This window comes from Chiloscyllium plagiosum, unplaced genomic scaffold (assembly GCF_037043375.1).
Source record: "Chiloscyllium plagiosum isolate Xiang-an unplaced genomic scaffold, Cpla_swu_hap1 HiC_scaffold_26, whole genome shotgun sequence".
In the NCBI taxonomy this organism is placed as follows: domain Eukaryota; kingdom Metazoa; phylum Chordata; class Chondrichthyes; order Orectolobiformes; family Hemiscylliidae; genus Chiloscyllium; species Chiloscyllium plagiosum.
Window position 1 is genome coordinate 10,008,288 of NW_028270164.1, and position 27,272 is coordinate 10,035,559.

A 27,272-nucleotide genomic window follows, 5' to 3' on the forward strand; every position below is an offset into this window, starting at 1 on the left:
GCATGCAGATTTATGGGAGGAGTTGAAGACTTCTTCTTTCTTAATCTCACTCTCTTTCTCTCTCTATCTATCTTCCAACATCCCAAGCACTGTCACTATAATCAAAGATCAAGTATGCAAACCCATTTAAGACCACAAGACTACACAGAGCAGAAATAGGCCATTCAGCCCATGAAGTCTGTGCTGCCATTTAATGAGATCATGGCTGATCTAATAATCTTCAACTCCACCTTCCTGCCTTTTTTCCCAGAACCCTTGATTCCCTGACTAAGCCTTGAATACCTCATGACCCAGTCTCAATGACCCTCTGTAGTAAACAATTCCCAGATTCGCTGCCCTCTGAAGGAAGAAATTTCTCATCTCTGTCTCAGATGGTTGACTCCCTATTTTGAGATAATGCCCGTTGGCCCGTTGGAAAACAACATTTTTGTATCTACCCTGTCAAGTCCCCAGAGAATCTTGTGTTTCAATAAATATGCCTCTCATTCTTCTGAATTGCCCAATCTACTCCACATGTCCTTGTAAGCCAGTCTCTCCATACTAGCCTGGCGAACCTTCTCTGGACAGTCTCCAATGCCAGTATATCTTTCCTTCGATAAGGGGCACAAAACTGTTCACAATTTTTCTTTAGCTACCCCCTTTGGACATCATCCAAGGCTAACATGTTCACCATGAAACTCAAGGTTGCAACTCACGGACTCAGAGGCAAACCAAAACTTCCAGCTCAACATAAACCATCAAGGAGAAGGCAGCTGCATCAAAACATACCGAGAATGCTGACAAATGCATTGGCCAGTAAGTATCCATGCTCATTTGAGGCATTGCATTGGTACACAGCACTGCTTCCTATCTGTGCCTCTCGGAAGATGATCGTATCACCATCAATTTCACGGCCTGGACTCTGACGGACCTCTTCAGAGAAAGAAGGAGATGGTTAATTAATCATTGTTTAAATTACCGTCTTCTGGAATGTTGTCTCTCTCTCTCTCATCAGAGCTGAAAATGTGTTGCTGGAAAAGCGCAGCAGGTCAGGCAGCATCCAAGGAACAGGAGAATCGACATTTCGGGCATAAGCCCTTCTTCAGGAATGAGGAAAGTGGGACACACTTTCCTCATTCCTGAAGAAGGGCTTATGCCCGAAACATCGATTCTCCTGTTCCTTGGGTGCTGCCTGACCTGCTCCGCTTTTCCAGCAACACATTTTCAGCTCTGATCTCCAGCATCTGCAGTCCTCACTTTCTCCTCTCTCTCTCATCACACACACACACAATAATAGGGATAAATTGTAATTTCAATAATAGCATGATGTCTGTGACATCAGACAGATGATATAGTGGAGCAGGGCTCAGCAACCTGCAGCTCTGGAGCCACTTATGGTTCTTTAATGTCTTGTTCCCACGTCAAAACCCTTTCCAATTGGACTGCACTGTGAAGTCTATGAAAATAAACCAAGGAAAGTAAGGTTTTGCTACTTGGGTGGAAATTATTTGAATAATTGTCGTAACTATGTGTCATTTTACTTTTGTGCTTTTGAAAATTATGTACTTAAATGAGAAAGAAAGTTTTAAAAACCACATTTCTGGGGATTTCTGCATGTATAGAAAAACAAGTCACCTGGCATTTATAGCAAGCATTGTTTAAACAGCTGCTTGAACAAGCAGTGATTGAAATTTAGTTTGTGGGTGAATTGGAGCCGAGTGTTTCTGTAATCAGATGGAGGTTTGGTTGGTAATAAGATGCGGATCAATCAACGGACTAATGACCAGTTACCAATGATAAAGACCCTTTGCCTGCAAACAATCATGTGATTGGCTCTGAGGTAAGTGAACAGTTTTGGGTCAGGAACAAAATGTAGAGAAGTGATCACAGCTCCTCTCAATCAGGAATTGTCTTTCTGGTGTCTGCAGTTAAAAGCAACTTTAAACCTGAAGGAAACAATATTAACTTCCATTCAACAGTTGTTCTACTTTGCAACTTTTGAGCTGATTAGGAGGATGTGATGACCCAGTGGCATTATCACTGGACTATTAATCTAGAGACCTAGGTAATGTTCTGGGGACCTGGGTTTGAATCCTGCAGATGGTGGAATTTGAATCTAATAAATGTTTGGAATTGAGAGTCTAATAATGACCATGAATCAATTGTTAGACAACCCATCTGGCTTGCTAATGTCCTTTAGGGAAGGTAACTATCATGCAAGAAGCAGTTTTCTTGATCCACACTCACAGCAATGTGGTTCACTCTTAACTATGCTCTGAGCAATTAGGTTCCAGACGAGAGTGGTGCTGGAAAAGCACAGCAGTTCAGTCAGCATCCGAGGAGCAGGAAAATCGACGTTTCGGGTAAAAGCCCTTCACCAGGAATAGAGGGCTTTTGCCTGAAACATCGATTTTCCTGCTCCTCAGATGCTGCCTGAACTGCTGTGCTTTTCCAGCACCACTCTAGCCTAGAATCTGGTTTCCAGCATCTGCAGCCCTTGTTTTTACCTATCTGAGCAATTAGGGATGGGCAATAATTACTGGTCTCGCCATGTCCCATGCATAAAGTTTAAAACACTGATAAATCACAGAGCTTTTGTAAGTGAACCAGTTACTATGTGCTTTGTGAAAATATTGCGGAAAGAAAGGCTGAGGAGATAATTTCTAATCAGCAAGAACTAACTCAACAGATTTTGTGAACAAACACTACTGAGCTGATTTTCCAATTTTCCCTCCATCCATGTGTTTTTTTCTTTTCTATGTCCATGTCCTGTAGCTAGAGTCTAATTACTTGTAGCACATAGTGGTTCTAGAGATTAAGTACTGAAACCTGGTCTGTGCTTACAAGGTCTGACAAACAGATAAATTGGGAATCTTGCGCACTTACTTTAAAACCTTTAACTTTTCTGATGGCTCTGGGTATAGAGAGACTTGATTTCCAGTGGGAGTCTCAGCGAGTCATGTACGTTATGCTGCATTTCCTGAATTCAAGTGATATTTTAACCAAAACTATTATTATGCTCAAAACAAATGAGCAGTACAGCTGTGCCATGACTTCAGATAATGGGAGATTAGTCTTGATCTTACTGTGATGTGGCGGTGCCCGTGTTGGACTGGGATGGACAAAGTCAGAAGTCACACGACTCCAGGTTAGAGTCCACTAGGTTTATTTGAAATCACAAGCTTTCGAAGTGCTGCTCCTTCATCAGGTGAAGTGCCTGTTGGACTACAACCTGGGGTCGTGTGATTTTTGACTTTGAGCTTACTGAATGCAGAGTCGGCTTGATGCGCCAAATGGCCTTCCTCTGCTGCTTGAGTTCAAACAATACCTAATGCTGGAGGAACTGGTTTCCTGGATGGGACGATTACTGTTAATATAGCTGAGTTGATAAATTAATCTGAATGTGTTATTAGAAGTGATTTCTAGTCTCTAAAATCAACAGCTAAAAAAAATGCTCTGATAGAAACACATCTTAAGTGAATGTTTGTTTAAAGACAACTTTGCTGATTATTATTGAAACAAATCCAATTTTTTACAAGTCCATTATAAAAACAGAAACACAATATGATTCTTTTAAATTTTATATGTGAGTTTCTTATTATTTTTCCATTCTGAATATGAACATATTGTTATTACAGCAAATTAATATGGTTCACCACTTTTACATTATCGTTTTGAACGCGATTGTACACAATTCATAAAAATTTATATGTAAAACCTGAGTATGCATATACTGGAGAAACAAAAAAATTGTTATTAATACTACACAGCAAATGTTATGAAATGCAATAACTCAGAGCTAGTTCTGTCTTAATTTAATACTTTTTCCAGTTGATATACAATTTTATTGTACATATTTTGATTATTATGGCACGGATCTATATAGTGGGTTTAGAATTGCCAAGTTTTCTTCTTATGGCTCCCCAAAAACGTATATTTTCAGTTTTCTTTCCAAAGAACTCTTCAAGACTCAAAAGTCTGACAAACCTTGCATTAAAAGTTACGCCCAACTCCATTTCAACTGGCTATCGTGGAGAAACAGTAGTAATGAAACAGGATAGGTGCACTAGGAGACAGAGAAGTCATGACGCGGTCATCATTAACTCACTTTCTATGGGTTCCCCGTTCATCAGCCACTGGATGTTGGGCTTGGGGTTTCCATTGGCTTGACACACCAATCTGCCGTATTCCCCAGGAGCCAGTACCAAATTCTGCGGCTCATTCAGCCAATATGGAGCAGCTTTGAGAATGAAAATTAAACACAAAACAATTGTCAACTAAACACAACATAGATTTCAGAATTTTTATTTCTCACAGGGGCAGCTAAATTTCTGTTGCCATTGTTTGGTTGGTCAGACTGCAACCAGGTGTATTAAAGGTCATATCAAAGACTGCTTCCTCAGTGCATGCTGAAACGGCATTCAATTCAGGAATTAAATTTCCCCTCAGGATGTGATATTGATGGGATCCAATTTAGCAGAGACTAGGCTTAAAACTTTCGGCATTTTGTTGACCTAGCTACCTCAGTCCTAGATAAGCATTTGTTTGACGTCAGCTGGACTTCGTGGAGCCTTCACAGTTGGAAGCCCACTCTAAACATTCTCGCTTAACAACTCCACCCTTTGGCTTCCCAACTACCCCACGTGTATCACCTGGGAGTAATGCCCCTGGTCACTTGTATTCCTCAAATGAAGGGTCCTGGGCCTGTTTTTAACTGGGGTGGACATCATCTCCTACTTGGTCACATCAACCAGGTCCTTTGGGCTTGGCTGGATCATGTAATAGAGATGATATGCATCTGAGAGGAAGTTTTTAAATTTCCCTCCCTGAAACACTCAACCTTCTAAAATGGCCTTATTTTCATTTCTCTCAGCAGGTTATATCACTCCCAAGGGCAATAGCAAGTATATATATTATGATCCAATAGAAATCACCATTATATGGGGCTGGGCTGGATGAACCAGCAAATCTCTCTCTGTTTTTCATTGTTGTGAAGGCAATGTTTGTAAAGGCAGGACCTTGAGACTCCAAAAAACCTCCCACTTCCTCAGACATTCCTAGTGCATTGCTAAGACATTGAATCCAACTGAGACAAAGGTCCACAAGCATCTACTCCCTCCACCACCGATGCTCAGTAGCAGCAGTGTCTGCTAACTGCAAGATACACTTAGAAATTCACCAAGCTTCCTTTGGACAGCACGTTTCAAACCTGTGACCACTTCCATTGAGAAGGACAAAGGCAGCAGATACATGGGAACACCATCCCCTGCAAGTTCCCCATCAACCTGGAAGAGCATGGCTTGATTAAATGCAGTCAACACGGCTTTGTGAGGGGCAGGTCATGCCTCACAAACCTTATCGAGTTCTTTGAGGATGTGACTAGAAAAGTTGATGAGGGTCGAGCTGTGGATGTGGTTTATATGGACTTCAGCAAGGCATTTGATAAGGTTCCCCATGGTAGGCTCTTTCAAAAGGTCAGCAGGAATGGGATACAGGGGAACTTAGCTGTCTGGATACAGAATTGGCTGGCCAACAGAAGACAGCGAGTGGTAGTAGAAGGAAAATATTCTGCCTGGAAGTCTGTGGTGAGTGGTGTTCCACAGGGCTCTGTCCTTGGGCCTCTACTGTTTGTAATTTTTATTAATGACTTGGATGAGGGAATTGAAGGATGGGTCAGCAAGTTTGCAGATGACACAGAGGTTGGAGGTGTCGTTGACAGTATAGAGGGCTGTTGTAGGCTGCAGCGTGACATTGACAGGATGCTGAGATGGGTTAAGAGGTGGCAGATGGAGTTCAACCTGGATAAATGTGAGGTGATGCATTTTGGAAGGTCGAATTTGAAAGCTGAGTACAGGATTAAGGATAGGATTCTTGGCAGTGTGGAGGAACAGCGGGATCTTGGTGTGCAGGTACATAGATCCCTTAAAATGGCCATCCAAGTGGACAGGGTTGTTAAGAAAGCATATGGTGTTTTGGCTTTCATTAACAGGGGGATTGAGTTTAAGAGCCGTGAGATCCTGTTGCAGCTCTATAAAACTTTGGTTAGACCGCACTTGGAATACTGCGTGCAGTTCTGGTCGCCCTATTATAGGAAAGATGTGGATGCTTTGAAGAGGGTTCAGAGGAGGTTTACCAGGATGCTGTCTGGACTGGAGGGCTTGTCTTACGAAGAGAGGTTAACTGAGCTCGGACTTTTTTCATTGGAGAAAAGGAGGAGGAGAGGGGACCTAATTGAGGTACACAAGCTAATGAGAGGCATAGATAGAGTCGATAGCCAGAGACTATTTCCCAGGGCAGAAATGACTAACACGAGGGGTCATAGTTTTAAGCTGTTTGGAGGAAAGTATAGAGGGGATGTCAGAGGCGGGTTCTTTACACAGAGAGTTGTGAGAGCATGGAATGCGTTGCCAGCAGCCGTTGTGGAAGCAAGGTCATTGGGGACATTTAAGAGACTACTGGACATGCATATGGTCACAGAAATTTGAGGGTGTATACATGAGGATGAGTGGTCGGCCCAACATCGTGGGCTGAAGGGCCTGTTCTGTGCCTTACTGTTCTATGTTCTATGTTCTAACCTTCTCACTATACTGACTTGGAAAGATATCGCCGTTCGTTCATTGTCACTGGGTCAAAATCCAGGAATTCCCTTCCTAAAGGCATTGTGCACTTCAAGAACGGTTCAAGAAGGCAGCTCACCACCACTTTCTCAAGGGCAACAAGGGACAGAAATAAATGCTGGCTAGCCAAGCAATGCCTACGTCCCACAAATGAATAAATAAAATTCTCAGCCTCGCTCAGAAGTCATCAGCAAGAATGAGATGTGGGAAGTAGAAATGTCATAAATACATGCAGTGGCTCAGTGTTTAGCACTGCTGCCTCACAGTGCTAGGGAGCCGGGTTCAAATCCACTCCCGGGCCACTGTCTGTGTGAAGCTTGCACATCCTCCCTGTGGATTTCCTCCAGGTGTTCTGGTTTCTTCCTACAGTCCAGGGATGTGCAGGTTAGATGGATTAGCCATGGGAAATGCAGAGTTACAGGGATGGGGTGGGATACTCTTTGGAGAGGCTGAATGGACTACCCTTGTAAGTGTAGGGTTTTGGAGAATTCTCGTTTTCTGTTAAAAGAGATGTTGCCTGATTTTAAGATTATTGCCCTGATTCCTGACTTCCCCAACATTTTAGCAGTTGAAACACCCTCATTAAGGTTACCTGTCAGATCTAAACACTCACTGAAATCTATAAAATTCATTGCTATACATTGCGGTAAATGCTTAGGGACACTAGCGCTTCTTTAGGAGTGACAGGATAAGAGGTTGATATTTTGGGACTGAGATGAGGAAGAATTTCTTCAGTAGTCAGTTAGCGCTGAAGGGGTTAACAGGCGTCACAAGGTAAGCTCCGCCCATCAAGATATAAAGGACTATTCGTAGGAGGAGCCAATCAGTTCCCAAGTTGACGTTCTTTTTGATAACAGCATATCACTGAATAGTCATGTGCACATGATCTTACGTTGAATCTGATGTCTTGTAAATACAATCATGTATCTTATATATAATTGAACAATATGTAAGACACCTGCTTACAGTTCATTAAGATTGCGACTACCTTTGTGTAGTTGTTGAAATTTAGAATGAGAGGCGACCTCATCGAAACGTACAAGATTCTTAGGGGACTTGACAGGTTACGTGCAGAAAGGTTAATTTTACTGGTGGGAGAGTCTCGAACCAGAGGGCATAATTTTAGAGTGAAGGGGTCACACATTTAAAACAGAAATGAGGAGGAATTTCTTCTCTCAGTGAATCTGTAGAATTTGTTCTCACAAAGGGCAGCTGAGGCTGGGTCATTAAGTATATTCAAGGGTGAGATAGATGGATTTTTAATCACTAAGGATATCGAGGGTAATGGGGAAAAGCCAGGAAAATGGAGTGAGGACTATCAGATCCAGCCACAATCTCATAGAATAACAAAGCAGACACATCGGGCTGAATGGCCTTCTTCTGCTCCTACATCTTAATGTCTAATATATCTTGTGGGCATCATTTTGTACTTAGCATCAGGAGCCTACCAGAGAGAAGGATCAGTGGGAGTGAATCTATGACATATTCCAGGTCGTCTGTAATGTTAGAAAATGGTGACAGCAGTGAGGACTTCACCAATTACAAGTTCAGTCGATTACAAATTTTCAGACTTCTCCACATCAGTCAGCTATGGATTCTGTCATTGAGTGTATTCAACATGGTAAATTTTGGAAATTAAGGGATTCAAGGAACATGGGGATAAAACGGGAAAGTGAAATTCAGAAAGTATTTCAGCTGTTTATTGAAATGACAGAGTAGGATTGAATGACCATTTGGCCTTCCACAAGTTCTGGTTCGACAGATGAAAATATGAAAGAGTTATATCCAGTGTGACAGGAGGCAGGGAGCAAGTGAATTGGAGACTGTAAGGATCTGGATAGAATATTTTACCTTTCACTCTCACTGTGATTGTGTGCCGTATGCTTCCCATTTTATTGGATGCTAAGCAAAAATACTCGCCCGAGTTCTCCTCAGAAACGTCAGTGATCCTCAATGTCTTGTTGTAATTTTCAATTCGCACCTTTGGCCAAGGAAGTTCACCACCTTTCTTGTACCAAATAATATCCGGTGTGGGTCTGAAAATCAGAGGAATTATTTCAGTGGCGTGGACCCAAGATCAACAGTGTACTGTGAAGAGGTTTGCAACTTAAAGATGATTCGGTCACAGCTGCCTTGTCCCTGAGTTGGAAAATTGTGACTTGAAGTCAAGGAACATTAGAGATACACTGAAGCATGGAGATGTAGGATGACACACCAATGAAGGACTGCTACACTGTACCAAAAAATCTCAACCTGTATATGTACCTTTACAGGAATATTCAGGTTAAGTGAATATTCTTGTAAATATTTCAGTAAATATCTGAAGTGAGTTTACTGAGGGTGAATGTCCAATGTGTATAAAACAACGCAACTTAAATTATAAATATCTGAGTTAATGATATTATTATCATCTTTTAAATAATTGATGATATAAGATAGAGTATATTTATTAATATTCATGTTCTTTGATTTTTGAGTTGCAAAATTTAAACTGTGAATATTGTGTCTTAATTATTTTAATAAATATCAGGATTTTCCGGTTCAAAACAAATTCAAAGCATCACTGGCATTGATTCCTGATGAACAGCTTATGCCCGAAACGTCGATCCTCCTGTTCCTCAGACTGGCTGTGCTTTTCCAGCACCACACTTTTCAACTGGCATCAAATCTCATAACAATGGCAACAATCAGCTGCTGCCAAGAGGTCTGTTGGTGCAGTGGGTCATGTCCCTATCTCTGGGTCAGAAGCTCCAGGTTCAAGCCCCACCTCAGGATGATTGTTATGGAAGGTATATCATAATATGCACACAACTTCTCGTGGTATGCAAGTGATATCCTCATTCCAAGAGACTATTCCACCCGGACACACATCTATGAAGCTACATCACCCAGCTAGATCTCTGTCTCAGTGTGAATGCTCATCCAATATTCCAACTCATACCAATGCTCCAAAGGGGAAAGGGTGTAATTCCACAAACTTTGCCTTCTCTATTTATAAACTTTGAGACACAGGCTCTTCTGTAGATGTTGACCAGATTATAATTAGCCAAAGCTGCTGCGTCTTCATGAAAGAATGAGGGTATTTGAAACAGTCAGAGCACATCTCACTGAGATCTCCCCTACACCACAACGTGTATGTACTGAATGTAAGAGCTTTACATATATACATTATGCCTTTCTGTCTGTCTCTCTCTCTCTCACATACACACACACACCCTGGTTTAGTTATGATAGATATGAAGTTGATAGATTGTTACAAAAAAAACAATATCTTTGACCATCGTGATTACTTGGTTTGGTCTGTTTGTGATTCCAACTCTCACAGCAGTGTGGCTCATTCTTAATGCCCTCTAAAGTAACACTCAGTTGTAGCAAACAATTACTTGCAACTGTTTGCCCAACTAATACCTCTGCCACCTTCTCAGGGCAACAACCTCCTGCTCTCACCCACCCATGCCCACACCCTACAACTGACTGGAAGCGTAGTTTGAAGTTCAGTTAGACATACATTCCTGAAGCGATGCACTCCAGTAACAGGTCTTCCCCTCGGAGAATAATTCTGCTGCTGGACGTCCCTGCCGGTGACATGAACTTTGGAATCTGCTCTGTGATTGGCCGAGCTGCAAACAAAAGCCATAAATTAGATGGTGAAAACAAAGGAAAAAAACAGCAGAGGAGAAAGAAAACACAATAATCTGTTTTAGACATAATCACTGGTAAGACTTCTCTCAAATATGCGGTAAAAGGTAAAAGAGCCTTGAAAATGTAATTAATTAATTGTTCAAAAACTAAGGTCCAATGTTTAAAACCTCTGCTTGACTGACAGTATGTCACCAGTCGGAGAAAGTGAGGACGGCGGATGCTTGAGATCAGAGAGTGGTGCTGGAAAAGCACAGCAGGTCAGGCAGCATCCGAGGAGCAGGAGAGTCAACAATTCAGGTATAAACTCTTCATCAGGAAAGTGGGGAAGGTGTGGGAGAGGGCTGAGAGATAAGTAGGAGGACGGGAATGGGGCTCGGGGGTGAGGTAGCTGGGAAGGTGATTGTTTGTTAACAGTGTCAAGCTTATGATAGGGGGTATAAACTCAGCCTCAGCTCGTCTGTCAATTCTTAATGGGCCGACCGGCAGGCAATACAGACAGTTTTCGCATCAGTGAGGGTGGTGTGTTGGTTGCACGCTCATCCCCCGCTCAGAAATAGTATGGGAACATCCACCCCTTCTATGCTATGGTTAGGTGTGAAGGCCATCAGTCAGATAATGAAAGAGCTGCTAAATTCTTCCCCTCAATTTTCACAAAGGAGGTGGATATTGTAAATATCAATGGACTGAAGGTGAGTGTGGAGCAGGGAGTGGGATTATTATGGAAAGGGAGTGAATGGTAATGCTCCAGTATAAGGTAGGTTGATCACTGAAGAGCTGGCAAATCACATCGCAAGGTGCCCAAGGAACAGAATTTAGAAAACTCCGTGGAAAGGGAAAACAATAATGAGAACTGGTGGCTAGGGGGAGTTCAGGGTGCTGTGGTTGGATGTCAAGTGCCTGTTTCAAAATAGTGACAGGAATAAGCCTGGAAATTGTAGGTTTCACAGCCTTACAGAGTTTGTTGTTCATTTCCTGGTGCTCAAAGGTCTAGGCCTATGTGGGTCAGACACCTGGTGACAGTAAACTTAGTGTTGGAGCTTGCACCCAGTGGATGACCCAGTGGGGCCCTGCTGCCTCACATTACCAGGGATTCCTGAAGAAGGGCCTGTGCCCGAAACGTCGAATCTCCTGTTCCCTGGATGCTGCCTGACCTGCTGTGCTGTTCCAGCAATAAAGTTTCAACTTTGATCTCCAGCATCTGCAGACCTCACTTTCTCCTCACATTACCAGGGACCCAGGTTTGATTCCAGCCTTGGGTGATGTCTCTGTTCACAATGTGTCTGCGTGTGGGTTTCCTCCCACAGTCCAAAGCTGTGCAGGTTATGTGAACTGACGATGGGATGTTGTCTGTAGTGTCCAGGGGTATGCAGGCTGGGTGGATTAGCCATGGAAATATAGGGTTATGGAGATAGGGTGGGACTCGCTTTGGAGGGTCGGTACAGACTCAATGAGCTGAATGATTTCGACCTGCACTGTAGGGATTATATGTTCCTGTTGACCAGGTATGCGAATGAGATGGTCAAATCTCAACTCTCTGAGAGATTGTGCATTATTCACTTCCTATTGATTTTGAGATGTTTTTGAGGTGCATGGGCGTATAAACTTACTCCCAAGTGATTGGACCAAGAAGTGACTGATAAACAACTCGGGATGATTTGGATTTAGAATTGGTGGGCGGCACGGTGGCACAGTGGTTAGCCCTGCTGCCTCACAGCGCCTGAGACCCGGGTTCAATTCCCGCCTCAGACGACTGACTGTGTGGAGTTTGCACATTCTCCCCGTGTCTGCGTGGGTTTCCTCCAGGTGCTCCAGTTTCCTCCCAGTCTAAAGATGTGCAGGTCACGTGAATTGGCCATGCTAAATTGCCCGTAGTGTTAGGTAAGGGGTAAATGTAGGGGTATGGGTGGGTTGCGCTTCGGCAGGTCGATGTGGACTTGTTGGGCGGAAGGGCCTGTTTCCACACTGTAATGTAGTGTAATGTAATTGGGTCGCTTTATTTCCAAAGAGCAGTCACAGACAGGCTGCCTGGACACTTTGCTTTTGGAAGCTCTGATGAAAGGTTTGCTGTGTTTGCAGCTTCAGCAGGTTTCTGCACTGCAGAAAATCAGAACAGATTCAGTTTACATTCTGAAGATACTCTCCTGATGGAGTAAGAATGTGGTGCCACATTGTTAAGGTTAACAATCCTCAGTAATACCCTTCTAACAGGGAGAAGTTTAAACCTGGTCTAGAAGTAATAACCCAAGCCAACAATCCTATTATTTTGAAGCCTAAGTGTCAGTGCTGTTGAATACTAGTTGAAAAACAGTAAAATTGTGACTACTGGTAATTTCAGTGGGAAAATGGCAGTATTTAATTTCTAATTATTTCAGTGAGGACATTGGAGCAATGGGAAAATTTAGCTTGTTGCAACAAATATACCCCTACCCCACCAGCCCTTCTTTCTTTCACAATGTTTGAAACCCCAATGATGGCGATACAGATAGCATACGACCCCAAGAAAATCTGGGTAATTAGCCTAAGGGTTAAACCTAACTGAGGAGGCAGTACCTCTCAGTTAATTGCACCAAGGATCCACAGAAAGGCAGCAATGTTTACCATGTTCACAAATAAGACAGGGCAAGTGACAATTTGTTCTTAGCATAACACAGATTGAGAAATCTGTCAGGATTCACAGGTTTCCAAGACAGATACTTGAAATACGGGGTTGCCTTATGAGGAAAGGTTGGACACACTAAGCTTGTATCCACTGGAGTTTAAAAGAGTAAAAGGGGACTAGATCAATAGGTACAAGGTCCTGAGTGGCTTGTTATGGTTGGGGCAGCACAATGGCTCAGTGGGTAGCACTGCTGCCTCACATCGCCAGGGAACCAGGTTCAATTCCACACTTGGGCGACTGTCTGTGTGGAGTTTGCACGTTCTTCCCATGTTTGCATCGGTTTCCTTCCGGGTAGTCTAGTTTCCTCCCACGCTCCGAAGATGTGCAGGTCAGGGTGGATTGACCATGCTAAATTGCCCATAGTGTTCAGGGATGTGCATATGGGAAATCCAGGGATGGGGTAAGGGTGTGGGTCTGGGTGGGATGCTCTTCAGAGGGTCAGTGTGGACTCAATGGGCCAAATGGCCTGCTTCCACACTACAGGGATTCTATGATAATAGAGAGGAGGCTCCTCTCTCAAACTAGGGGTCACTGCTTAAAAATCAGATGTCATCCTTTAAAACAGCTGAGGTGAGAAATGGTTTTTCTCTCAGAGTGTTACAAGCCTTCGGAGTTGTCTTCCTGAAAGGTAGTAGGAGTAGAGTCCTTGAAATGTTTTCAGGTAGAGGTAATTAGATCCTTATTAATCTGACAGGTGAAAGGTTATCAGGAGTACAGTAATCGGGAACATGGACTTGAGGTTTACAATGAGGTCAGTCATGACCTTTTGAATCCAGGAGCTTAATGGCTCATTCTGCCCCATGTCTGTGTTTAAGTCTCATATTTAAGTCTTTGAAACAACTGAGCAAACTGAAAACATGAGTGTTGGCAAACATGCCAGCAATACCAAAGTCATGATTATAAACTTAAGAGAAACAAACTGTGTTTGTGTAGAAATAAAATACTGCAGGTGCTGAAAATCTGAAAGCAAGACTGAAAATGCTGGAAAATCTGATCAGGTCTCGCAGCAAAGGTGGAGAGAGAGAAACAGGGTGAGAGCCTCGAATCCAAAGGCTCTTTGTAAGTTCCTGAGTTTCTCCAGCATTTTCTTACACCATCCAGCCCACCTTCAACACATCACATAATTAACTGTGATTATAATTCATGCAGATATTTTGGAAGGGTCCAATCAGAATGGTCTTGAGGGTGGAAATGATGACAATGCTTTGCTCTGCCTCCTCCCTGCTTTACCCTGGAGGTACAGCTCCTGTCCACTAGATGACAGAGAAAGCAACATCATCACAGTCAACGAGGGAGGGAACTGTAAGGAAATATGTTCCTCCTTACATGTGTTACAATGTGCCTGTAGCATTACTGAGATACTGTGTTACACAGAGAACAGCCATCAATGAGCACATACATTGCAGTTACAGTATTAGTAAGTTATCGAGTTACCAGGTTAACAATGATAGCATCCCAATGAGCTGATCCACACAAATTGTATAATTAAATAAAATCTTTAAACATTTGACTATTCCTACTATCAACATTCCGGGGGTTACCTTTAGCAGAAATTGAACTAGACTCACTATGTAATTATAGGAGCTATGAGAAAGGGTCAGAGGCTGAGAATCATGTAGCGAGTAACTCACCTCCTGACTCCCCAAAGCCTGTCCACCATCTACAAGGCACAAGTCAGTAGTCTGACGTATACACCCCAGTGGCCTGGATGGGTCAGCTCCAACAACACTTGAGAAGCTTGGCACCGTCCAGGCCAAAGCAGCCTGCTTGATTGGCACCACGTCCACCAACATTCATTCCCTTCACTGCAGAAATTCACCAAAGATCTGTAGGCAGCACCTCCAAACCTCTTTCATCTAGAAGGACAAGGACAGCAAATACATGGGAACTCCATCCCCTGTACGTTTCCCTCTGAGTCATTCTCTATCCTGATTTGGAAATTTATAAACATTGCTTTAGTGTTGCTGGGTCAGAATCCAGGAATTCCCTCCCTGAGGGCATTGTGGGTCAACCTACAACTATATGGGACTGCAGTGGTTCAAGAAGACAGTTCACCCCCACCTTCTCAAGGGGCAACTAGGGACACGCAATAAATGTTGGCCCAGCCAGCGACACCTACGCCCCACAAATGAATAAAAAAAATTCAGCTTTCAAAAGGCACCATAACTTGTGAGCAAAGGTGAAGGCCATGGGATCGAAAGGCATTAAGTGAACCCAAGCCTGATGGTGAAATACAAAACGAGATATGACTGTTTTCCTTCACATTAGGTTTGTTCACAAGATGCAGCCTGACAGATCTCTGCCTCCTGTCCTGTCTCTGCCATCTCGTTGCATAGTCTTTTGTACAAACAATAATCATACTAACTAATTGACTTCCCCTTTGTATGGACAAAATGTCTTTTTAAACGCTTTTTTGAAAACCAAAAATGAATTCAATCAATTAAACCAAATGAGATGTCAACGACTCCTGAGAGGGACACTGTAATCAAGGAAGGCATTCCATCAGCTTTCAGGGTTTCAATGAAAATGTTATGGGTGAGAGGGGAAAGTTTTAAAAGGGAACTAAGGAACAACTTTTTCACACAAAAGGGTGGTGCACATATGGAATGAGCTGCCAGAGAAAGTGGTAGAGATTTGTACAATTACAGCATTTAAAAGGATGGGTGCACGAATAGGAAGGAATTAGAGGGATATGGGTCAAATGCTGACATATGGGACTAGATTAATTTAGGATATCTGGCCAGCATGGATGAGTTGGACCGAAGGGTCTCTTTATGTGCTGTACATCTCTATGATTCCATGAAGCACTCCAACGGTGCCCACTGCTGGTGAAGGTCACAAGTGAACCAGTGGATACTGTGTAACCCCTCCCCGAGGCTGCCTGGGCACAGACATAACAATGGAGCAGAGGTGGGTAGGAAATCGGGGCTAACGGTCCCCTCCATGCCTGGGCCTGTTTCTGACCTTGGCAAAGGTCCTCCAATCTGCTCATTGCACCCCACCCCTCTGCCTTCCTTTGTACATGATCCAACTTCTTAAATCGGACAATTCCAATCCCTTGAGTATCTTTAATAACATAAACAAAAAAACCATCCACAATGGCAGGGGCAGTGGCAGCGTGGGTATGAATCGCTGAGTGGCAGCAAAATGACAGTGGTTTTCTGGACTGGATGGAAGTATACAGTGAGGTTACCTGAGGTCAATACCAGGATCATGCTTCTTTTGGGAAGAAAGTGAGGTCGGCAGATGCTGGAGATCAGAGCTGAAAATTTGTTGCTGGAAAAGCGCAGCAGGTCAGGCAGCATCCAGGGAACAGGAGAATCGACGTTTCGGGCATAAGCCCTTCTTCAGGCGTATGCCCGAAATGTCGATTCTCCTGTTCCCTGGATGCTGCCTGACCTGCTGCGCTTTTCCAGCAACACATTTTCAGCTCATGCTTCTTTTGGCCTGTGTTAATGACATGAACTCGGGTGCACTGGGTAATGTTTCCAAATTTGCAGCAGACGCAAAACTTAGATGCACTGTGAAACACCAGGGGCTGGCGGCAGGTTTTGAGAGAATGTAGACAGGCTAGTGGAATAGGTAGACTCATTGCAAATGAAATTTATTCAGAGAAATATGTAGTGATGCCTCATTGTAGGAAGAGTGAGGACAGGAGGTAAGTTTGCTCGCTGGGCTGGAAGGTTTGTTTTCAGACATTTTGTCACCATACTAGGTAACATCATCAGTGAGCCTCCGGATGAAGCACTGGTGGTATGGCCCGCTTTCTATTTATGTGTTTGGGTTTCCTTTAGATGACGAAATGTCTGAATATGAAACTTTGAGCTCAGCGAGCAAACCTACATCCAGAACTTCAATCTGAGCTACAAATCTTCTCAAAACCTGCTAATAGTACGGACAGTTAATGTAACATGAAGGATGCAACTCTAAAGGGGCACATGGACTAAAGTTTCTGGAGTAAATATAAACAAGTCATTATTATATACCAAGACAGGTGACAAAGTAGGTTCAGAAAGTGGTTATAATTGTTCTCAGGATCTTGGGTTTTATAAAGACAGTGTGATGATGCTGTAGTTTTAAGAAGTTATTTTGTCCTTTTTTTAAAGAGCGGTTTTAAGACTGTGTGTGTAGTTGGAAAGCCAGTAAACAGCTTGTGAGGCCTCGGAGTTTTTTTAAAAGTTGGAACAATAGAAGCAGCCTGAGTGGGTGTAGTCAAACTCTTACAGAACCAGGATTTTTAGATAGCTTTCGGCAGAAGCTGCTGGGATTGTGAAAAGCTGCCAAAACCCTCTCTGCTACAGCTTAAAGCTGGAGTTTTCTCTCTCTCTCTCAGAATTGGCTTCTGATATTCTTTCCTCCTGGATTGATAACAGCATGTGAGTCAATCTGTTTTATGAATTTGCCTTTTGCCAAGGCTTGTTTATGGGATGTTGCTTTATTGGAACAGTTACAGTTTAGTAGTAAAATAATCTATTATTCTGTTAAGTTTTCCAATATAGTTAAGTTATTCCAAGTTCCTTCTTTTTCTGTTGTATTTTAATCATAGTGTTTGAATAAATAGTGTTTTGCTTAACGACGAGTAGTTTGATTAATCGAATTGTGTCTGGAACACAGCACCTGACATTTATCTTACAAATAAGAAAATATTAAGGTCTAGGCTACCTTCTTAACATATTTTGAGGGGGTCTGGTCTGGTTGGTCCATAATAAGAGGTATAACGTACAAAATGAAGGAATTTATCGTGAGTTTTCATACAGCACTATTTCAGCCTCTAGTGGAGTATTGAGCATAAATCTGGGTGCTGCATTTTTGGAAGGTATGAAGGCAGCAGAGAGTCAGTAGAGAAAGAATATGTCTAGGGCTTTCAGTTATTTGATTGGATTGAAAAAACTGAGGTTGTTTACTTTAGAATCATTTGAGGGGAGATTTCATTGACAGCTTTCAAAAACTGAGAAGTTTCCAGAGAGCAGATGTTGAGAAACTGTTCCTTATTGGTGGAAAATTTGAGAATCAGAAGTCATCGATTTAAAGTTAATTGTATAATGAGAACTTTGTACACTAAGTGGTTAGAATCTTGAATGTACTGTCTGAGAGGATACAGATTTAACCAAGGCTTTCAAATGAACATTAGTTGTGCACCTGAAAGGAAAATATTTGAGAGGTGATGGTGAAGGGTTTGGCAATGGGACAGGCTGAATTGCTGTTGCAAAGAACAGAACCTGACTCGATAAGCCAAATAGCTATTCTGTGATTTAATAATCCCATAATTTGGCCATGGCAAAACAAAGTATCTCCCTCCAGCCCAGACCACGTGCACAGTTCTGTTGAGCACTGACATAGTCAGTTATAGTTAGTAATATAACTATTCTGCAGACAATCACCAACCTTTCTGGGATTCTTGATGAGAGGCAGATTCACCATCTGATACTTTTCAACCTCAGAAATCAATGGGGAGTGCATACTGCAGTCTTGCATCACTTCCTGACCAGTCACCTCAATGCGTGTTCATGTCATTGGAACAGAACCTTAAAAATCTCATTTGATGCATTCAAATTGGGAAGTGATTTTAAAGTGATCAACACAGGAAGCTGAGGATAGCAAGCTAAGGGGAGGGAGGAGGCCATTCTGCTGTTCACCAATCAGTGAGATTGTGGCCGATTTAGACTCAAACTGCATCTACTACCACATCCATATCCTTTTATATATCTACCTGGCAAAGCTACTTCTGATTGGACACTTGATTAAACCAGTAACTATTGCTGCCTTTGGGATATTGTATACCTTTAGCTAATCGCTACATAGGGAAGTATTTTGTGACGTTGTGCATTTATTTATTCATTCAAAAGAGGGGGGTGTCACCGGCTGTGCTTCCTTGATAAGCTGGTGGTGAGCTGTCTTCTTCAACTGCTGCAATCCATTTATTGGAGGTACATCCATAATGCCGTTGGGAACAGTTCCAGGATTTTGGCCCAGTGACAGTGAAGGAACGCTGATGCATTTCCAAGTCAGGATGGTGAGTGACTTGGAAAGGGTTACGTTTTGGCAGTGTTCCCATTTATCTGCTATCCTTCTAAATGGAAATGGTCATGGTGATATTTAATGAGCAGTAGTGAATTTTGCAAAGCATCTTGTAGGTAGTCCATACTGCTGCCACTAAGCATCAATGGTGGATCAAGTGTGTTGCTTCGTCCTGAATGGTGTCAAATTTCTTGAACCATTCTTGTTGCTTGTTGGAGCTGTGCTCATCCAGGCAAGTGGGTATAGTCAACGTTTCGAGTCTAACTGACCATTTGTCAAAGCACATACAATGCTTTGACAAAGGGTCAGTTAAACTCAAAACGTCAGCTCTTTTCTCTCCTTACAGATGCTGCCAGACCTGCTGAGATTTTCCAGCATTTTCTCTTTTGGTTTCAGATTCCAGCATTCGCAGTAATTTGCTTTTATATGGGTATAGTCAACGCCTGGCATTTGTGTGACATATTATTTGCCAATCCAAATGTGGATATACAGTTAGTTCAGTTTCTTGGTGCATTCGAACATACATTGCTTCAGTATCTGAGAAGTTGCAAATGGTGCTGAACATTGTGCAATTTTGGCCAAGCATCTCCAATTCTGACCTTATCATGAAAGGAAAGTCAATCTTGAAACAGCTGAAGACATTTGGCCCTAGGTTACTACCCTGAGGAACAAGACAGAGATGTCCTGAAGCTGAGATGACTAACCTCCAACAACCATGACCATCTTCTTATGTGTCAGGTATGACTCCAACCAGCAGAGAGTTGTCCCCCAATTCACACTCACTCCAGTTTTGTGAGGACTCCCTGATGTCAGAGTCAGTCAAATACTGCCTCAATGTTAAGAGCAGTCACTCTTCCTACCTCGCCTCTGAAATTCAATACTTTTATCCAATTACTAGTCACTAGATTGACAAACCAGATGCCCTGGCCTATTATATAGGATAGGGGTTCAAGTCACACCATGACAGATGATGAAGTCTGCATTCAACAATTTAAAAAATGAAATAAAGACCTGGCCTAGTAGTGACTATAACAATTTGTAAGAACCTATTTGGTTCGCTGATGTCTTTTCAAAAAAGGAATCTGCCTTCTTTACCTGGTCTGGTCTCTATGTTTCTCCAGGCCCACAGCAACATGGCGGACATTTAACTGCCCACGGGGGTATTTGTAGAGCTTCTTCCACCATAGAGTTGCTTCATTGTCCCACTATCATTCACAACTAGATGTGGTAAGACTGCAGAACTTAGATCTGATCCATTGGATGTGGAATTGCTGAGTTCAATCACTTACTCACTGCTTATGTTGTTTGGCAGCAGGTAGTCTGTTTGGTATCTTCACAAGGCTGACATCATATTATTAGGTATGTCTGGTGCTGGTTTTGGCATGCCCTCCTGCACTCCTCATTGAACTAGTATAGATAGTTGATCTGGTAGAGTGGGGATATAGTGGGCCATGAGGTTGCAGATTGTGGTGGGAGATGAATCTTCTGCAACAATGGTCCATATCATCTCATGCAAGCCTGTTGCTAGGTCTGCTTGAAGTCTAGCACAGTGATAGTGCCACACAACATAATAGAGGGTATTCTCAATGTGAAAACAAACTGAATGATTAGGCTCTGATTTCAGGATATGTCTTGTCCTAGACTCCTTCATCACTTGGAAAACCTCTCCTTATCTCCCTATCAATTTCTCAAACACATGGAAATTATTTCTTATTTGATAATATTCTAAAGTAATCAGCTGAAAACCTGAAAACCATTGGGAGTCAATTATAAGAGAATACACATTGTCACTAACTATTTCAAAGATGTAAATAACGCTTTCAGCAATGGCAAACCCCAAACCGGATCCCCAAATGTCACATAATTTTATTCTTCTGCATCATCTGTTTCCCTGGGCTATAAATCCCATAGCCTTCAGCTGACTACAGGCCCCAAGTAATCAGGGCAAGCAAGATGGCTGTTTAATAGAAACAGAAAATACTGGAGAAACTCAGCAGGTCTGGGTATCATCTGCCATGGCAGAAACAAAGTTAACGTTTCAAATCTGATGACATTGCATCGGAAGTTTGGAAGAGTCACTGGACTGGAAACGTTAACTCTGGCTTTCTGTCTCTGCAGACATAGAATCCCTACCATGTGAGGTAAGTCATTCGGCCCATCAAGTCCACACCAACCCTCTGAACAGCATCCCACCCAGACCCACCCTTCTATCCTATCCCTGTATTTCCTATGATTCAACCATGTGGTTTGGACATCTCTGGACAATTTAGCATGGCCAATCCACCCTAACCTGCACATCTCTGGGCACAATGGGGCAATTTAGCATGGCCAATCCATCCTAACCTGCACATCTCTCGACTGTGGAAGGAAACCAGAGCACCTGGAGAAAACCCACACAGACACGGGGAGAATGTGCAAACTCCACACAACCAATCACCTGAGCATGGAATTGAACCTGGGTCCCTGGCGCTGTGAGGCAGTAGTGCTAATCACTGAGCCATTGTGCTCCTGAGCTTCCCTAGCATTTTTAGGTTTTTACTTCAGATTTTCAGAATCAACAGCATTTTGCTTTTGATTTTAAAATAAATTGACCTATTTTCAATTCAGAGATGTTGCTGGGCACCTCTGGAGTAAGTGGGACTTGAATCCAGTTCTCCAGGGCCAGGAGTAGGGACACTTTCACTTCACCACATTTTGTTTTTATTCAGATTACTATTTGACCTCAGCTGAGGTTAGCAGAAAGGTCCCAACTTCTCAATCTCTCCTTTTGCCTGAGACATGGTGACCCTCAGGTTAAACCACCACCAGTCTCTATCTCGCTTTCTCTTTCTCTCTAATGAGAGAGCTGCCCTTTATCCATCTTTATTGATGTTGTTGCCAGGCAATTGGGACCATTCTGATATTGAATGTTTGCTGGTAGGCTTAAGTGATCTCACATCAGGTTAACATTGACTGGAGGAAGAGTGAAGCTCCCCTTGTTTAGCCTCAATAAGTGCCTTTGAAAAGCATCGTTTACACTTGCTCATTTTTCTATTCCTAAAACAATAAACATTAGCGGTCCCTGGCGGGGCACTGGAACAAGCAACAGAAGGTTAATGAAAATTTATCAAATCAAATAATATTTTATGGGGTGATGATGATGCATACCAGGTTCTCTGGTGCCCATCAGACTCTAGAGGCCTCTGTTGCACCAGCAGAGATGTTACCTCTCTAAGGAACGTGGACGTGACTGTAGAAAAGAGGCAGGCAATGGGACACAATGGCCCCCTCCACTCCCTGGACCTATCAATGGTCACTTTGGCCAAGCCCAGGAGTAAGTCCATACGAATGCCCTCTGAAATGCCCACCTCTCCCCATGGGGTACCCTTGGATCAGGAGCGTGGGACTGGAGCGCAACCAGAAGTTTAAGAGCAACCTCTTCAAATAAACTAAAGAGGAGTTTGCAAACAAAATCATTCAAGATTATAAGCCCCACTACTCCCACCCCCAACCCCCACTCCACCTCAGACAGAACTGGTTGTTCGCTGACACCTTTGACAATCAACTTACTGCAAAATGGTGATGCTTTTGGGACCCATACACACCAGGAACTGGACTGAGGTAGTCCAATCCTATCTCACACATGACTTATAGCTGACTGTAGGATTGTCAACTCCAAATAGACATTTCCTGACAGAATCACACGACTCCCCTGCCTCCAATTTCCCCAACCAGTCAAACAGCTATTTCTCCCCCTCTGATTTATTCATTTGTGATAAAAATAAACACTTCCAAAGAAAAGAAATGAGACTTCTTTTTCACTCATCCTCCTATGCTTTTTCTCTCAAGATTATTCCTGGAGACTCCAGCAGAGACAGAATGGATTTCCATTCCAAAAATCGGAATGTCGAGTTTGAAAGGCAAAAACATCCCACTCCTAATCCGTAATTTCCATATTCACATGGCCTCATGGAGTAGGATTGTTAGTTGGTGCTGACCAGTTCAAACCTCTCTGGTCTAGATTTGCAATGACTAAGATCATCTGGTCCCAACTCAATCCAATTGGAATCATTTTGGCAAGAGGAAACCGCGTTCCATTAGATGGGATCAAATTTTGACCCAAGTCCCAGTGAAAGGACAGTGACTGGGTTTCTGGCAGATAGGGAGACAAAACTGCACACAATACTCCAAGTGTGGTCTCACCAAGGCCCTGTACAATTGCAGCAACATCCCTGCTCAAATCCTCTCACTTTGAAGCCAACAAACTATTTGCCTTCTTCCATCCATCTGAAAAGGCAGAAAGAGCCTCAGTTAACATCTCATGTGAAAGACAGGGCACCTTCAACAATGCAGCACACCCTCCATACCGGGTCCATCCGGACTCTTGTTCTAGAGTGGTACTGAAACTCCACAATTTCCTAAGATTTGAGAACACTACAGACTGAATCACAGCTGAATAGAGAGGGGTTAGAATGTTCTCAGGTAATAAAGTAATGATCAGTGTCAGAATCCACCACTTCAGTTTAAACAACATTCTGAAATGTTTAAAGTACAAGGGCATAATGAAGAGGTTTAGTTATTTGGCAAAGAACCTCAAGCTATTTGATAGAATTTCTATGAACACATGTTGCTGCAAATTTTAGATAGTGATTATATTACCTTTCAGATGACCATATGATGATAAGAGTTAGGAGCATGATTAGGCCATATGGCCAATTCAATCTGGTCCACCATTCATTCTATCTCTGTCTTAAATACATGCAATAACTTGGTCTCCACAGCCCTCTGCGGGAAAGTGTTCCACAGATTAGTTATCCTCAGGCTGAAGAAATTCCATCTCATCTCAGTTCTAAAGGATCTATCTTCAATCTTAGGATGTGTCCTCAGGTCCTCATCTCTCTTACTAGTGACACAGCTTCTCCACATCCACTCCATCCAGGCCTCTCAGAATGCTGTTAATTTCAGTCAGATTCCCCCTCATTGTCCTAAACTCCATTGAGTACTGACCCAGAGTTCTCAACCGCTCCTCGGATGAGAAGTCCTTTACCCCCAGGATCATTCTTGTAAACCTGATCTGGACCCCATCCAACACCAGTGCATCCTTCCTTAGATACATGACCCAAAAGTGCTCACAATACTCCAAATGTGGTCTGACCCACAGTCTTATACATCCCCGGCAGTACATCTGTGCTCTTGTGTTCTAGCCCTCTTGAAATGAAAGCTAATATTGCATTTGCCTTCCTAACTGCCAACTTAACCTGCATGTTAACCTTAGGAGAATCCTGAAACAGAACCTGTAAGTCCCTTTATGCTTCAAATTTCTGAAGCCTTTCCCCACTCAGAAAATGGTCTATGCCTCTATTCTTCCTAACAAAGTGCATAACTTCACACTTTCCCACATTGTATTCTGTTTGCTACTTTATTGCTGAACCTGTCCAAGACCTTCTGCAGCCTCCCCAGTTCCTCAACACTATCTGTCCCACCACCTATCTTTGTGTCATATGCAAACTTAGCAACAATTTTGAGTTTAATTCGAGACTGTTAATAAGACCAGATGAAATATAGGTCCGACTGGCCATTCGTTAGTTGACCATGTGTGCCTAACCCACTGTTTAATTAGATCATTATGGATCATTTATTTCCTGTCAGACTTCCTGCCCTGTCCCCATATTGTAACTCTCTGCCTAGCAGTGTTACCTCTAAGCTGTGTGTCCATGTAGCCATTCTGAAGTTTTACACACACTTCCAGTTTCAGAAGTCACTGCCCCACACGGAGCTCAGAGGTCTGTGCGCCGAAAAGAAATTTAGAGGGTGTATTGCTTAGTATCTAAAAATATGTCAAGCTTTGCTTCAATATATTCTAGAATTGAGTGTTTACAGATCCTCCCAGTAGAGAAAATCAAGAAATGCCTTGCACTTTTATAGCTCCTTGCACGTCCACTAGATATCACAAAGAATCTGACAGCCAGTGAAGCACTGCCGAAGAGTAGTCACTGACGCAACGTAAGAAACTCAGAAACAACTTGGTGCACAGCAAGCAGCCAAAAACAGCAATGGAGTAATGATGTTAGTCCGTCCTTTCCACATTGATTGGCGGATACATGTTGAACTCCAATGATTGACAATCAAACAGCCACTTCAATAAAAAACACAGAAACTGGAGAAACAAGAAGGAAACTGGACAAGCTCAGAATCTCAAAATTCCAAGCAGTTTCGATGTCATAGTCTATCAACACTTTCAAAGCAATCATAATCATGAATGAATTATTCAAACACTATCCACTCAATATCCTCTCATTCAATTTTAATTTTTATAGGCTTTAATTTTTTTTCCCATGTTGCATCCCTTCGTATGGATGGCAAGAGGGACAATAACAACCTTTCAGGATTGGCTTGGATTCTCTGGGATTTAAAGATCCAACACTTAGACATCACATCAAGTGAATCACATGAAAGAAAATCATTTTGGAAAAGTATTTTTCTTCAACTTGTTTTGAATATTTTTGTTTCTTGTTATTCTTTCACAGGCTTTGAAATTTGTTGACTAACAAAATGATGTCTCACTGAGATGAGGAGAAATGTTTTCGATAGCCAGAGACTATTTCCCCAGGCAGAAATGGCTAACACGAGGGGTCATAGTTTTAAGCTGGTTGGAGAAAAGTATAGAGGGGATGTCAGAGGTGGGTTCTTCACACAGAGAGCCTGGAATGCGTTGCCAGCAGCAGTTGTGGAAGCAAGGTCATTGGGGATATTTAAGAGACTGCTGGACATGCATATGGTCACAGAAATTTGAGGGTGCATACATGAGGATCAATGGTCGGCACAACATCGTGGGCTGAAGGGCCTGTTCTGTGCTGTATTGTTCTATGTTCTATGTTTTTATCCAGAGTGAGGAGCCTGTGGAATTCTCTACCACAGAAAGCAGTTGAGACCAAAACATTGAATGTTTTTCAATTAGGACTTAGATATGGTTCTCACAGCTAAAGGGATCAAACAGTATGGGGCAAAAGTGGGAACAGAGTACTGATTTGGATGATCAGCCATGAGTGGGGGAGCAGGCCCGAAGGGCTGAATGGCCTACTTCTGTTCCTCTTTTCTATGTTTTCCCCAGTAGCATCTCAAACAATATCTTCAATCAATATAGACCCATTTTTTTCTCATTTTATTTGACTGCACTAGTCACTACCAGGTCCATGACACCACAAGAAATAGGAACAAGACTTGGCCAATCAGCCCCTCCAGCTCTCTCCGCCTGCAATATGGTAACAGGCTGAATCAATATTCTTCACTTCCACTTTCCTGCCCTTTCCCTGTAACCTTTGGCTGATCAAGAATCTATCTCACCATTAAATACACATAGCTCTCTAAGGCATGGAGTTCCAAAGACTCTCACCCTCTGACAGAAGACATTCCTCCTCATCTCAGCCTTCAATTGCCCCTAAATTCTGACACTATGCCCACTGACCTTCGGCGCTCCCATGAGGTAGCATTTATCCTGTCAAGCCCCTTAATAATCCTGCATTTTTCACTGAGATCACCCATCCTGACCACTTAGGACCAATCGCATTTTTGACCAATCATTTGGAATTTGACAAATCAATAAAATCCAAATTTGGGGGTTGTCCTACATGCTGCCCCTACACTGACACAGTCGCTGCAGTGACCTCCCATAAGTTCAAATCCCACCAAATAATCTGTAAAAAAGATTTATAATTTCAAGGGCTGGCAGCAACAAAAAAGACACTTTGCCTAATGCAATAACCTGATGCTTTTCAGAGAAGGGCCCTGGCCTTCTAACTGGTGAGGGCAATCTGTAAATCAATAATCTGACATGTGCTTCTGTTATTCATTCATAAGGATGTGGGCACCGCTGGCAAGATCAGGATTATTGGCCAGCCCTCACTGTCATGAAAACAGTGAAGGTGACTCACTTCCTTGTTGTTCATTTGAAGCTCTCTCAACACCGTTGGGACTGATCAGTAAGCATTGCATTGTCCACATTCAACACAACCCCATCTGCTCAAAGCTTTGAGACCAATAGTCCTGTTCTGCTCCACAACTCTCTTCATCTCCTTCTGCTCTCAAATGCCACTGACTGTACGGGGCTACATGTAACTCTTGAAATGTATACAGAGAATGGTCAGCAGGTCTGGCAGCATCTGTGGAGCAACAAACAGTGTTAACGTTTCAAGTCCTGTGCGACTCTTCTTCAGAATTGAAAGGGGTTGGAAAATGATGTTTCTGACACCGTTGACTGGTGCAGAGGAGGAGCAAGGGGCACAGATTGCAGGAAGACCCAGCTGACGTGCCAAAGAGAAGTTATAAATGCAAGAAGAGTCTCTGCAAGATCCTCCATGTTCATTCCAGATTTCCAATAA

General features: G+C 42.8%; 1 protein-coding gene across 1 annotated transcript in view; it reads right to left on the bottom strand.

The window, feature by feature from the left end:
* Positions 1–27,272, bottom strand: part of nfasca (neurofascin homolog (chicken) a) — a 306,670-nt gene that overhangs the window by 85,423 nt on the left and 193,975 nt on the right. Inside the window, exons 10-13 of the mRNA XM_087973468.1 lie at positions 10,105–10,216; positions 8,448–8,632; positions 4,088–4,219; positions 769–912 (exon numbers count right to left, since the gene is read on the bottom strand). Coding sequence (XP_087829594.1) covers positions 769–912; positions 4,088–4,219; positions 8,448–8,632; positions 10,105–10,216 — 573 coding nt within the window. The remainder of the gene's footprint in view (positions 1–768; positions 913–4,087; positions 4,220–8,447; positions 8,633–10,104; positions 10,217–27,272) is intronic.